The sequence below is a fragment of the Simochromis diagramma genome, unplaced genomic scaffold, assembly GCF_900408965.1.
Source record: "Simochromis diagramma unplaced genomic scaffold, fSimDia1.1 OVJJ01000361.1, whole genome shotgun sequence".
In the NCBI taxonomy this organism is placed as follows: Eukaryota; Metazoa; Chordata; class Actinopteri; order Cichliformes; family Cichlidae; genus Simochromis; species Simochromis diagramma.
This window is the reverse complement of record NW_024386860.1, coordinates 5,605,536-5,618,410: the sequence shown is the minus strand read 5'-3', so window position 1 is coordinate 5,618,410 and position 12,875 is coordinate 5,605,536. Positions and strand designations below refer to the sequence as shown.

General features: G+C 39.9%; 1 protein-coding gene across 1 annotated transcript in view; it reads right to left on the bottom strand.

Moving 5' to 3' along the window:
* clcn1b (chloride channel, voltage-sensitive 1b) overlaps positions 1–12,823 on the bottom strand; it is a 32,640-nt gene extending 19,817 nt beyond the window's left edge. Inside the window, exon 1 of the mRNA XM_040030023.1 lies at positions 12,254–12,823. Coding sequence (XP_039885957.1) covers positions 12,254–12,304 — 51 coding nt within the window. The 5' untranslated portion in view covers positions 12,305–12,823. The remainder of the gene's footprint in view (positions 1–12,253) is intronic.
* Positions 12,824–12,875: the final 52 nt, after the last annotated feature.

The window sequence follows — 12,875 nt, the reverse complement described above, 5'->3', positions numbered from 1 at the left end:
ATCTTCTCTAAAAGTCTTTACGTCTACAGAGCGCAAGTTCATTTTTCTCCAGTTCAAGTGCACACAAAAAACAGCCTCACATAACCAGTCCACTGCAATACATGACTCACTACAACCACATGACAACGTGACTGATATAGAAGTTTATAATTAATACATGAATATACCACATAGCAGGTGGCCAAGCAGTTACTGCTGGAGGCTTTTGAAAACCTTTGATGCCTCTAAATCGTCTAGGAGGTTATTTTAAATCTCACTAAACACCACAAACCACAAACTGTTATTCAGAACAATGCTGCATCACTAACAGCTTAATACTCCTGTCCTTCAGCCCCGTAAAACCTGAGCTAACAGCAGGAGAAACAAAGTATTGTCAGTTATTTGTTAATATGCAAAGAGCTGGTTGAATATTACCTCCTCAAATCGGGTTGCAAGAGTTTGCATCACGCGGGAAAACTTATATTTAAAGTAAGTTACATACAAGTTTTTCTGTGTGATGTGAAGATGGAAACTGATGAAAGTTTTTGCAACGGAAAACTTCTCCTGAGTTCTGCTGCGATTATTTCTTCCAAAGGTTATGTTTTTTGACAGCAACTGAAGGTACCGTCTTGTTTCTATCTGCATACACCCACTGGACACTTTATTAGACACACCTGTTCAGCGGCACGGGCAATGTATTATTTATATAATACATTTAATTCATTATATGTAAACTCAGTAGCACAAAAGATAAAAATACAAAACTCCATTTAGGTTTACAGTGCCTCAAGACAATGAAAACAGCAAAATAAAACATTAAAAAACACAGGTGTAGACCTGTGTGAACAAAAGGGTCTTGAGTCTGTTTTTTGAATGTTGGCACAGATGTAACTGATCTCAGGTCAGCAGAAAGCTTGGAACAGGACTACAGGAACTGAAAGCACTCTCAGCTAAAGAAGCAAAACAGAGAGGTGGAGTGTGCAGAGGAGCTTTGTGAACACATGAGATTACCATTTAAGATCAAACAGACTGTTAGTCTCTGACTTTTTGGACCAACAACAATATTTCTGTCTTGTCTCTGTTCAGTTCTAAAAAGTTTCAAGACAACCAGCAGTTGATGTCATTAATGCAGCTCATTAGCTAATAAACAGAGGTCAGATCTTCAGAGGAAACTGATAGGTACAACTGTATATCATCTGCATAAGAGTGGTAGGATATATTATGATTCGTTATGACAGTACCAACTGGGAGAATGTAAATTTTAAAGTCTGTGAAGGTTCTCAGTCATCCAGGTCATCGTAGTCAAAGGAGCTTTCAAAGAAAAGCGTCTGGACTTCTTTAAGTTGCTTGAAGACGTTTCACCTCTCATCTGAGAAGCTTCTTCAGTTCTGGCTGATTGGGACCCAAACCCAATTTCACACCTTGGCTCAGGCAATTAGAGGATCATCAGGGGGTCCTTTTGTCCCTCTGTGGGGGGAAACTCCCACTAGGTTTAAATCTGGGACTCTCCACCATTTGACCTTAGAACTGAAGAAGCTTCTTGGATGAGAGGTGAAATGTCTTCAAGCAACTTCAAGCAACTTAAAGAAGTCCAGACGCTTAAATTTTAAAGAGTAATGGACTGAGGACAGACTCTTAAGGAAACATAAAACTCTCTATCCTTCAGGTATGATCAAGAATCTGAACTGTTAGACCATCTGAGTCATGAAGCCTTTGAATCAAAATGTGTCACTGCTGTCAGAACAAAAAAAGGAGGCTACAGTACGGGTTCATCATAACTGGACAACAGAGGAAACACTTTGGCGATGAGATTTCTAATGCAACAGTCAGATGGTGGGGTCAGAATTTGGTCAGAATTTTCAACACCTTCAGGTGCTGGTGATGGTGTAATGGTCTGGGGGATCCTTTCTTGGCACATTTTGGCTTCTTTAACAATTTAAATGTTCTAGCCTACCTGAATGTCTTCTAATGGCTGCTTCTAGCAAAACAAAGCACAAAGCTAAAATCATCTCAAACTGATTTCTTGAGCCTGACGTTGAGTTCACTGTAGTCCACAGTGAACTCAAAGGCTTCCACAGTCACCAGAACTCAGTCCAATAGAGCAACTTAGGGATGTGGTGGAATTAGAGATTCACATCATGGATGTGCAGCCAATAAATCTGCAGCTAGTGTGTTGCTCTCATGTCAAGGAAGGAATGTTTCCAACACTTGAATCTGTGTCTGAAATGAATAATTAAAGCGTTTCTGAAGGCAAAAAGGTTTCCAACCAGTACTAGCAAGGTGTATCTAATGAAGTGGCCAGCGAGTCTATGTGTAAGCACATAGGAAGATCTTTTCCTATCACTTTTTTAAATACAGAATTTAATTTAATTTCACACAAATGTCTGTCCAAGTTGTGAACAATGGATTAACATAGTGAGGGAGATCTTTATAACAGAGAGGATGATTTTGTTGCTGAAATCTAAAGGAGGCACCTTTTTACATGAAAGTGTGGGAGAAATGCAGGACTGAAGAGGACTCAGATGGTTATGCACTAAGATAATATATTATGAAATGTTAGATTATTGTTTATAAATTTGTTCAAATTTACTGAATAAATAATTAACAAAGAAAAAAACCCTCCATGTTTGTTGTTAGAGTTTTGTTATTCTGACGATGGAAACAACCTAGGTAAGGGGATTAAGTAAAAGAAATAAAACATATGACAAGAAAATAGAGCTGTGCTAAAAAGATATCGTACTGAAGAATTTTCTGCTGCAAGTAAAGATAAAACGGTCTCCACTCATGACACTGACATATCTTATTTTCCTTTCTTTGTCTACAACCTTAAAAATGAGGAATGAATCCGTCAGTGAGCTGTTTGTGATTGTTTTTTGTCTGCAATACAAACGAATAAAAATGTTCTAATGTGAAAAAACATGTTTTGATTTCGGGGCAAACCAGTTTACCTTCACATTTTGCTGCTTTAAAGGCAACAAGGACTCACATACTTTTACAGTTCTTCAGTCTAGCAAAAGATCACAGAGGTCACTGCTGATTACTTTCTAATTTCACCGCCTGCAAATGTATCACACAAATAACAGTGACCTCTGTCATCTTCCGCTGTATGGAAGAACAGGGCAGGTAAACAAGCCGTATTTTCATACGCTTATTAAAAAAACAGCAAATATTTAACAATATGGTTTTACAATACAGGTTTCTTGATTTTATATGTCAAAGTACACAAATCAGTAAAATGATCAATCGGTAAAATGTTGGAAAAGAGAAGTACGAAAAGAAATAGAGATTCAAATTCAGTGCATGCATATGATCCAAAGTGAATTTTGAAGATTAGAGAAAGACAGCAGAGGGCTGTGTAATTAAGTCATGGCAGAGAAAACAGAAAAAAGAATCAACCTCTGACGAGCTACAGCCTTCGGTCCTCATGTCTTTACCTGGTTCTCATCACCTGTCTGTTGCATGATGCTGCAGCAGCTCTGTCTCTGTTCTGTCTCTGTGTCCTGCACTGCACGCAAGTTCACCACTGCACTACACATTAGCACCAAAGCCCTAATCCATCAACATCATCAAACAGCCGCTGGCACCAGACACCATCAAAACCAGGGACAGAAACAACAGGAACCTGTGCACTGTTCACAGAGAGAGGGGGAAAAATGTGACCTCTCATGCCCTGCCTCAAGGAAAAGAGAAAAATAACTGCAGCACAGTTGATGATGTCTTTCAAGCTTCTTCTTCTTCCTAGTGTCTATCCTTGTTGAATAGGTGTGTTGCGTATGAACACAGCTGACAGATCACGACCATTGTTTAAAAGGTAATACCCAACCCACTCCCAGATTGAGCCTGGGACCCATTTAACATGGTTAGACATTTTTTTATTCTACACTTTCCCTCAGTTCAAATGAGATTCAGGTTGCCTTGAAGCTGCTGATGGAGCCTCAAAATGAGTCGAGTGACCTTCAGATGTCTGATAAGATTTTTTTTTTTTCACTACCACACTGTGAACCTCAAACGAATTACAAATCTCATGTTGTGTCAATATAATCTTTAAAAGTAAATATCTTAACATATTCCTCCTGTTTTAAAGTAATTATTTTTAATTAACTGGAATTATTACTCAGCCAAATCCCACTTAAGTATAATTTTACTGGTCTTATCACTTTCACTAAAGAGGTTGTGTTTCTGGCAACGTTTGTATGTGTGTGTGTGTCATTCTGCCTGTAAACACGAGAGCTCGAAAAGAGTTTAATGAATTCTGATAAAACTTTGTAGGGGTGCAGAGGGGATCCATTAACATTTGGCTTACATTCACCAAAGTCTTCAAGGTCAACTTGATGATTTATTGGTCAAAATTCTTAAAAGTGTGGTGTTTATTGTCAACATATAGAAAGTACTGTGTAAGGATTTAAAATATCATGTCACATTTGACCTCTGACCTCTCATTCAAGATCAACAGATTGATCAAAGGGATAAATCAGTGATTGCTGCTATTAATTATTTAATTAATTAATTAAGTTTTATATCATCCACATAGTGCAGTGGATGCACCTCCTTCTTCTGCTGAGTTTTACTTGTTTGCTCAAAATCTCAAAAAGTCTAAAATCTTTGTTGTTTCAATCTCTTTATCTTTGTGTTTTATCTTAGTTTGGGGTTTTTGCATTTGTCTTCATGTCACAATCAAAAACAAATTCAACAAGTGTGAAATGTTTATTCAAAGATGTCATATTTGGGCATTTTTGGACTATTAAGAAAGAGAAATTCACGATGTCACTTTGGGCTTTTAATATTTCTGTCACAAACTGAGCCGCAGCTCCTGCATTGTCAGAAAGTCACCTGACTGTGAAATGGTGAGACATAAAGACAAATAAAAGGTGAGAGCAAGCACGTCTCAGCAAGACAACAATGTCGACTGACAGCGTGAGAAAGACACTGAAAGCCGCGATTTATTAATGTCAGGTGACTTTGCTGTTTTCATCCCTCAGCCTTATGTTTACACTGTTTCGCGTAACCTTGCATGTTCATTACACACCGAATCTCACAATCAATCATCATCAGTAACCACAGTTTGTCCAACTTTCACATACTTTTTGCACATTTTCTGTTGCCATTGTTTGGCTCCCAAACGTGGAATGACCTTCCCACTCCAAGTCAAGAACACAAGGACATATCCCCACCTCTCCAAACTCCTCTTCCTCCTTTTCCCACACTTGTTTACTCTCCATGAGATTCCTGCGTAGCTCTCCTTGTGTTTTTTCACGTTAATCTCCGCGGACACACGGACGTAGCCAGGCGTTACTGTACGGTCCTGACACATCTCGTTATTAATTTCTGGCAAGAACCCGAGCTTCTACTGTTGTTCTTACTGCAAGTCTCACGGGATGAAGGAAATCGGAAAAATGTAAAACATCACTCCCTCGGGTTTGTTAAGACTAAAAGCCTGTATTCAAATTACGCCGATGAGCAGTCACGAGCTTTTAATTTGTTCATGGATCTGTTCTGTACGAGTTGGCTCGAACAAGATATTAAATATTGTAAAATAAAAGAAGCTTCAAGTGTAAACAAAACAAACAGGTTTGCAGAGAGAAAGAGAGAGAGAGAGAGACATGGAGAGAGAGAGGTTCAGTCACAGTGAGAGCTGCTGATAGATGCAGAGGTTGAAGGGCAGTGTGACATTGAGAGTTAATTAAAAAATACAAGCATATTCCTGTGTCCCTTGTGAGGGAGCACTGCATATTCATAAATATCTGTGTGTGTTTGTGCAGGTTTCTCAGCGCACAGAGTCTGTGTTTGTGTCTTAAATGAACATTATGTGTGTTTATTAAGTTATTTGTGTGTGTGTGTGTGTGTGTGTGTGTGTGTGTGTGTGTGTGTGTGTGTGTGTGTGTGTGTGTGTGTGTGTGTGTGTGTGTGTGTGTGGTGAAGCCTTACAACAATATAGCCCTGTCCTGTAGCACAAGGTTAATGATAAAACCTGACCTGCTCACTGATGGACAGATCAGCAGATTACCCCCCTTACACACACACACACACACACACACACACACACACACACACGCACACGCACACGCACACACACACACACACACACACACACACACACACACAAATCCCAGCTATCACACACGCTTCCACCAGTGTCTCCATATGCATACACTAATTAGCCAGCACAATAACAATTCCATGCCTCATCCAAACACTGTTCAAGCTGTCATTTTCTAATTAAGGCAAATCGAGGCAGCCAAAAAACTGTGTCTTACATGCGAGACCACACTTCATGTTACCACCAAGAAATTCAGAAAAATAAAACCAGTGAGGCCATTAAATCCTATCTAAACCTGGATCATGTTCAATAATTAAAGGCACAACATGAAATTTAAAGTCGGCGAAAAGAAAACGGAAGCTAGAATTCAATTACTTTTGCATACATGCATTTCATCTTGCAAAAGCAGTTCATTATTTAGGGAGGAAATAGTAAGCCTTACCAGAAACTGATCGATATTCAGACCTGTCTGAAAAGTATTGATGCGCTCCCTCATCTTCTCAGCTCTTCCTCCTGCTCACTGTCTTGCTTGTGTCCAACACTCAGTAATGCCTTCTCTGAATATCTGTCTTACAACTGTCCTTCCCTGTCTTTGCCAGTGTGAGGGACACCGTACCTGCTACCTGCTTCCATACAGTGAAAGAGTGTAGTGACTCTTAGGTGAGTGTGCGCGCACACACACACTAAAAAGGGAAAGCAGCAGAGGTTAATACAGACACTTGAAGCTTGACAATAAATTGTCAGCAGCTCTTAATTCAGCAGGGTAGATTCCCAGTCATGCAGCCAATCTGGCAGATTCCAGCAGCAAGATCATAAATGATACCCAGCAGGCAGGATGCAAGCTCAAGGCATGAAAATAATACCTGCTGACTGAGAGAGGACCATAAATATATTAACATTGTGTATGGATAATGCTGCACTGCTCTTCAAGTGCCTTCAGCATGAATGGCATGCTTCACTAAAGCCTGGCTGAGCTCCAGTACAATGTGCCATATCATGTTTTTATTCCTCTGTTTCTGTACACAGAAGCCTTTTTTGGTGCCATTAATTAATGCTTAAGTTACATAAAAACATGATGTGAGACTTTACACACAGTAAACCTTACTGTAAAAGCACAAATTAGCTTCCTTTAATTATAAAATACAGCCTATAAAACATTTTAATCTTCTATAAAATGTTCATTACAAACTCAAAGCGATTTCTTTGGTTTAAGTTGATGACCTCAGCTTCTGTTTTCCCAACTCTGGTACTTAAAATGGGTCAGTCTGGTGTTCTGTTCTGACCCAGAAATTCTCACGTGGTTTATGTGCCATTTGGGGAAGAGGCAGTCTGATTTTGGATTTTTGAGGTTGACATGTCGATTTTATGGATTTATAAACTCTATAATTGTTATTCTGGATTAGTTTGTGTTTATGTGTTTGCTCCAGCAATGCACTTCACAGATTAGTTAATAGCTTACTGTGAAGACACCTCTTGACTTTGTTGCATATGTGCTGCTGTGATGCATGTTCTGCCACATGTGCTGTAGAAGGTGCTGATAGTATCGTAAACAATGCCTTTGGAAACACACTATCTAAATTACCCCAAGTTATGGTTTTCTTTTCTCTTCTGTTTGGAGAAGCATAAGCGTTTTTGTACACATATTGCACAGATATGAACTGTGATGCCAGTATAGCCGCGATAAGCCATGGATATCAGTCGGCTTCTATTTTGGGGAGCTGATGATTTATGATCCCAGCAGGAAGCAGTTTGTAATGTTCTTGAGATCTGGCAAAAACAAGAAATGTCAGTCCGTTTGGAGGGCTGTCGGGTTGTATGTAACTTGAACTGTGGTAGTATAGGATCCCCTATCATCACCAGCAACTACAGTTAGCCCTGCACTTTTATTAGTAGTTATTATTTTACCTGTTTGTAAGAAATATTTCACTTCATGTGTACTAGAAGACAGAATCCAACCACTCTTCTTTGCACAAGCATGTCCCAAAAAAAGACAGATGAAAGCAGATTTTTAATAGAGAACTAATGCACATCAGTCTGAAAAAATGTTAAGCCGCTGTGAGTGTAATGGATGGCCTTCTTTTTCCTGAGGTAAATATTTCAGGTATCACTCAGTATTTTGGGTATTTTATTCCTTATTAGAGAGGAAATTAGTGGAAAGAAGAGACGTGGTGGACTGACACTTTGACATAGTCTGACTGTGGCTTAAATCCTTAATCCCGCCCCCTTTGATATCAGTTTGATTCATTGTTTAACATTTATTATTTGTTTACATTTGTTCTCTTCTGGGCAGTCTAACAAATCTACATTTGTGATTTTTAAAGGGGACCTGTAATGAGGTTTTTTTTGCAGATGTTCATATATGGCTGAAGTTTCCTGTTGTCAGATCAACATATGTCCAAGCAATCACTGTGAACCAAAGGGTCAGAGTTCAAAATATTCAAAAAGCTTGGTTTCGGGGGTTATTTTCTACTCTTGGCTATGAAGTAGAGTGGATTTCCATAAAATCCCTTAAACAGAGGAGTAAAAGGGGCTAAAACAGCTTATTTCAGACAATAGTTGAACACTGGAGCGACATCAAAGTCCGGTATGAGTTAATCAAGGCTTATTGTGACTGAATTATGCAAAGCTACCCTGAATCTGAAATTAAAAATACAAAGTTGGAAAAAAGTACAATGGGTTTCTTTTAAAACTGATATATTAATAGAAATGTATTCATTTATTAGACAGAAAGCGTTTAAGTACCAAATTCCCACAAGTCCATTTTATGGAAGTTTGTTTTTGGGTTTATCTGAAAAGCTCAAGTTATGCATCTTGAAATTCAGAGTAATTAACTCAAAGTTGTAGTAAAATTTCAACATTAAAAAAAAAAAATTTAAACAATCCAGTGGTGGCAACAAGCTTTCATATTTTTCAGTCACCAGCAGTATTAAATGTTCTATTTCTTGTGATTTTGGCTCCACTCTCCATAAGCAACACAATGTTTTATGATTTTCCACTTTCACACATCCGTAAAGGTACCGTTACAGATCAGAAATCTGCGTTTATGAATTTCAGAGACACAAAAAGTTACTTTTTTGTCTATTTTTCCAAGCGGTCTCTCCTGCATCTGGACTCTTTGGAGACCTTTCACCTTTCTGCTTCACTCTTCACCCTCAAACTTTCCCGTTCACCAACCCTTGTCCACGTCCATCCAACCCCCCCACCCCTGAGGTGAAACCTTACTCGTCGATAAATTTAGCAGCAGTGTGATCCAACGTTCACTGACACACTTCTCCCCAGTTCTCCCTCTGCCTCTCTCTCTGACGCTGTTTGCCTCTCTTTCGGGCCATCTCTCCCAGGAGGCTTGTTGAACAGACAGATGGAAGGCTTTAACCTTTACACAAAACAATAACAAGCTATTGACACTATTTAGCAATGTGACATTTCACCTTTATGCTATGGAAGTAACATCCAACTGTTTAATTATTACATTAGAACTACCCCTGTAATTGAAAAAACGTGTCCGCATTATCGTATGAAATTTAATGGCTTAATCGTCTACATTGCAGTCATTCCAGCCCACGGGACATTTGGCAGGTGAACGTTATCCCTTTTAGTAGCCTGTAACATTTGAGACTTATGGGATCTATTTCACTGCTGTTGACATTCTCACAGATTGAGACTCGTCTCCTCACACAACCTCGCTTTTAACCTCATCCATCACATCAACTGTTACACACAACCAGATGTAAAAAGCAGGCACAAATATACACTGTGTTTTTTTTTTTGTGTGTGTGTGTGTGTGTGTGTGTGTGTGTGTGTGTGTGTGTGTGTGTGTGTGTGTGTGTGTGTGTGTGTGTGTGTGTACATCTTCACAAGCAGCGATTTGCTCTCGTCACTGTGGAAACGTCTGTCAGTGTGACGAGAGTCTACAGAGGGAGCTTCCTCTTTGGGAAAGTGAAGAGTCACCAACAGTTGTGTGATTTTAAATTAATAAACACTACTCTGCAAGGCCAGTGAGCATTAATCTTTGTGGGTGGATAATTTAAAGATCTATCTCTTAAATGTCATTAAATATCACAGAAAACCAGATAAACAAAAAAGAAACAAAATTAATTCAAATCTTTTATTAGCTTTTGTCTAAAGTTGAACTTTTCTAATTATTATATTGGTATTTTTAAACTTCTCCATATTCTCTACCCTCATTGGACTGACAGTGCAAGTCTTTTGGTGTTGCCTGGGCTAAACTGTTGACTACACCTGATGAGGTGTGGATAAAGACATGCCCGAGGCCAAATTGAAGGGTGGACAGCATTTCTTTCCAGACATCCTCATGATCTCTTCACTGCCTTTTTAAAAAAAAATTTTTTATCTTGATGCTAACTGTATTGGCGAATCATTGCGAATAAGGAAGCAGCTTAAAATTGCTTTTATTCCTAAAAGCTCTGGTCAGTCCGCACACTTTTGTGCCAGGAACCTCCAGAAACCACTGCCAACCAGTTGGGGAAAACACATTTTTCCAGGACAACCAGTGTTTGGTCCAATATGGCACATAGCTCGAGAGTAATCTGCGCATGAGGTCACATGAGAAACATCAACAGATATTCTTCCTAGAATTAAAGCAGAAAACTTTTGCTTGTTATGAAAATGTGTAAATCAGTCGACTGGTGCCACTAAAATCTTTCGTCACCTAGTTTGTGTAATTTGTGAAGAACCAAATCATGTAAGTGAATGGAAACCAAACATTAACCTTCTGAGGGCAAAGTTACTTTTTTTTGTAATACGGCTTCATTCATCGCACAATCCTCTAAAGCAAAAACTGACCCTCGAGTGCTGTTTGAACATCATTGAAAGGCTTGTTGTGAATTAAGAAATAACAGTTATATGTGATCTAAAAGCAAATCTCAGGCGTAACATCAACACTTACTGCAAGCACTAAAAACAGACAGTCATCTTCAATTTAAGGCACCGGTGTGAATCTGTGAAGCAGCCAAACTAACCACAGGAGAGTTCTCCTGATCAATAAACAAATTATATCAGGACGATCTATTAACAGCTCTGCACATAAAATCCTCTGATCCTTCAAGGCTCTAATTTCCTCTCACACAGACACAGCTTTCACACCTGAGAGATGTGTGACTTCACAGAGACATTAAGCTTGTAAACAGCGTGATTTAATTAATTGTCTTATTTATATCTGACTTGTGCAGCACCAAGGGACTGAAGGAGGACCAGGGATTCGGGATTTGCTCTGGACAATCGTCCATCTTCTCAAAGGCGAAGAGGAAGACGAGCAGAAGGACGGACTGACACACTGCTGTTGCTCCTCCGCACTTGATCAGTTACATGAATATACACAGCCCAGCTGCTCCAGCCTCAATTGCTCATTGTCTTGTCTCAAACTCACAATCAGCTCTGCAGAAAAGAGCATGCTGAAGCTGTTAGTAATCTATGACCACAGCAGAGAAGAGAATAAAAATGCTAAAAAAAAAAGAGTCAATAGTGGCTAAATGTCACCAGACATCTCGAGATGCTCCTGGGAGGAATGACTATCATTCTGGATAAGCATTTAAACAGATGAACTGGAGGATAAAGTGACATGACTTCATCTCACCACGTACATCTAACCTGTCTGCTCGGGTTTCCTGTATATAGGTATTTATATCCACCGCCACATGTAAACAGCAATGACTTTACAAGGCATCAGAAAGAAGATGCACATGAGTCGCAAAAGAAATGTAAACGATCGAGGGTTTTTTCCATTTTCCCAGGGATGACTTTCCATTTATCGCCTTCACTCAGCTGGTTGAGGCGTGGGCGGTGAGAAATTGTACAGACTGTTCGTGTCTATCCGAGCTGCAGAAATAAAGTTGACATGAAGTTGCATAAATCTTGTTCGAGAAGAAAAGACAGAGTTGGGGTGGGTGGGGGGAGGACGAGAGCAGAGATGAAGATTATTGATTTAGTAGGAGAGCATGAGGAGGACTTTGTATGATGGAGCAGAGAAGCATGATGGGTAGAAAAGGTAGGCGTAGGAGGGAAGTAATGAAGGCTAGACCAAAAAAAAAAAAAAATCATTAAGAATGAAGAACGGTTAAAAAAAAAGGTTTGAAGAGAGGAAGTGACAGGTGAATTGATGGAAAGATGAGAGAGAAGCAGGTGTGATGGCAGAACAAGAGAAACGAGGGGAAACCTTTGGAAGTTAAAGATAGGACAGCATACAGGCAGGCAAGTAAAGGAAGATTGGGAAAGACCTACCAGGGTCTGTTGGTAGCTCAGAGCCTTCCTTTGCGATGCATCTGCAGCCATTGACACGCTGTCACTGATCCAAAAATAATCTCGCTGGACACCCCAGCATTTCTAATGGCGTGGGCAACAGCAATGTCACACACACATACACAAACACAAACACAAACACACACACACGCTGCCTTATTGTATACCCACTTCACACCAGGTCAAAAACACCACAAAAACATCTAAAGTTTCTCAGTCTCAAACACACTCATTGCATAGAGATAGTCCGTAAGTACAAGTGAGGTCCATCCCGAAAGCGCCTTTCTCCAGATGACCCACAGTCTAAGAGCCATCCAGCTCCACCGCAACACCGACAGACACATAGACAGAAATCAGAAAGGCAGACAAAGCAGAGCAAAGCCATCTGATGAGGCAGTGAAGGACACACTGCTTTCCTTTATTAGAACTGCAGACACCTAATAACACACACACACACACACACACACACACACGCAACTTGTTGCCCTAAGCAGCACCCTCCCTGCCAGACGGCCATTAGGTGTGTGTGTTTGGATGGCTTGTTCTTGTTTGGACAGGAGTGTTGAGAGGGGTGGTAGTTGGAAGGGTCCCCCCCCCCCCCGCC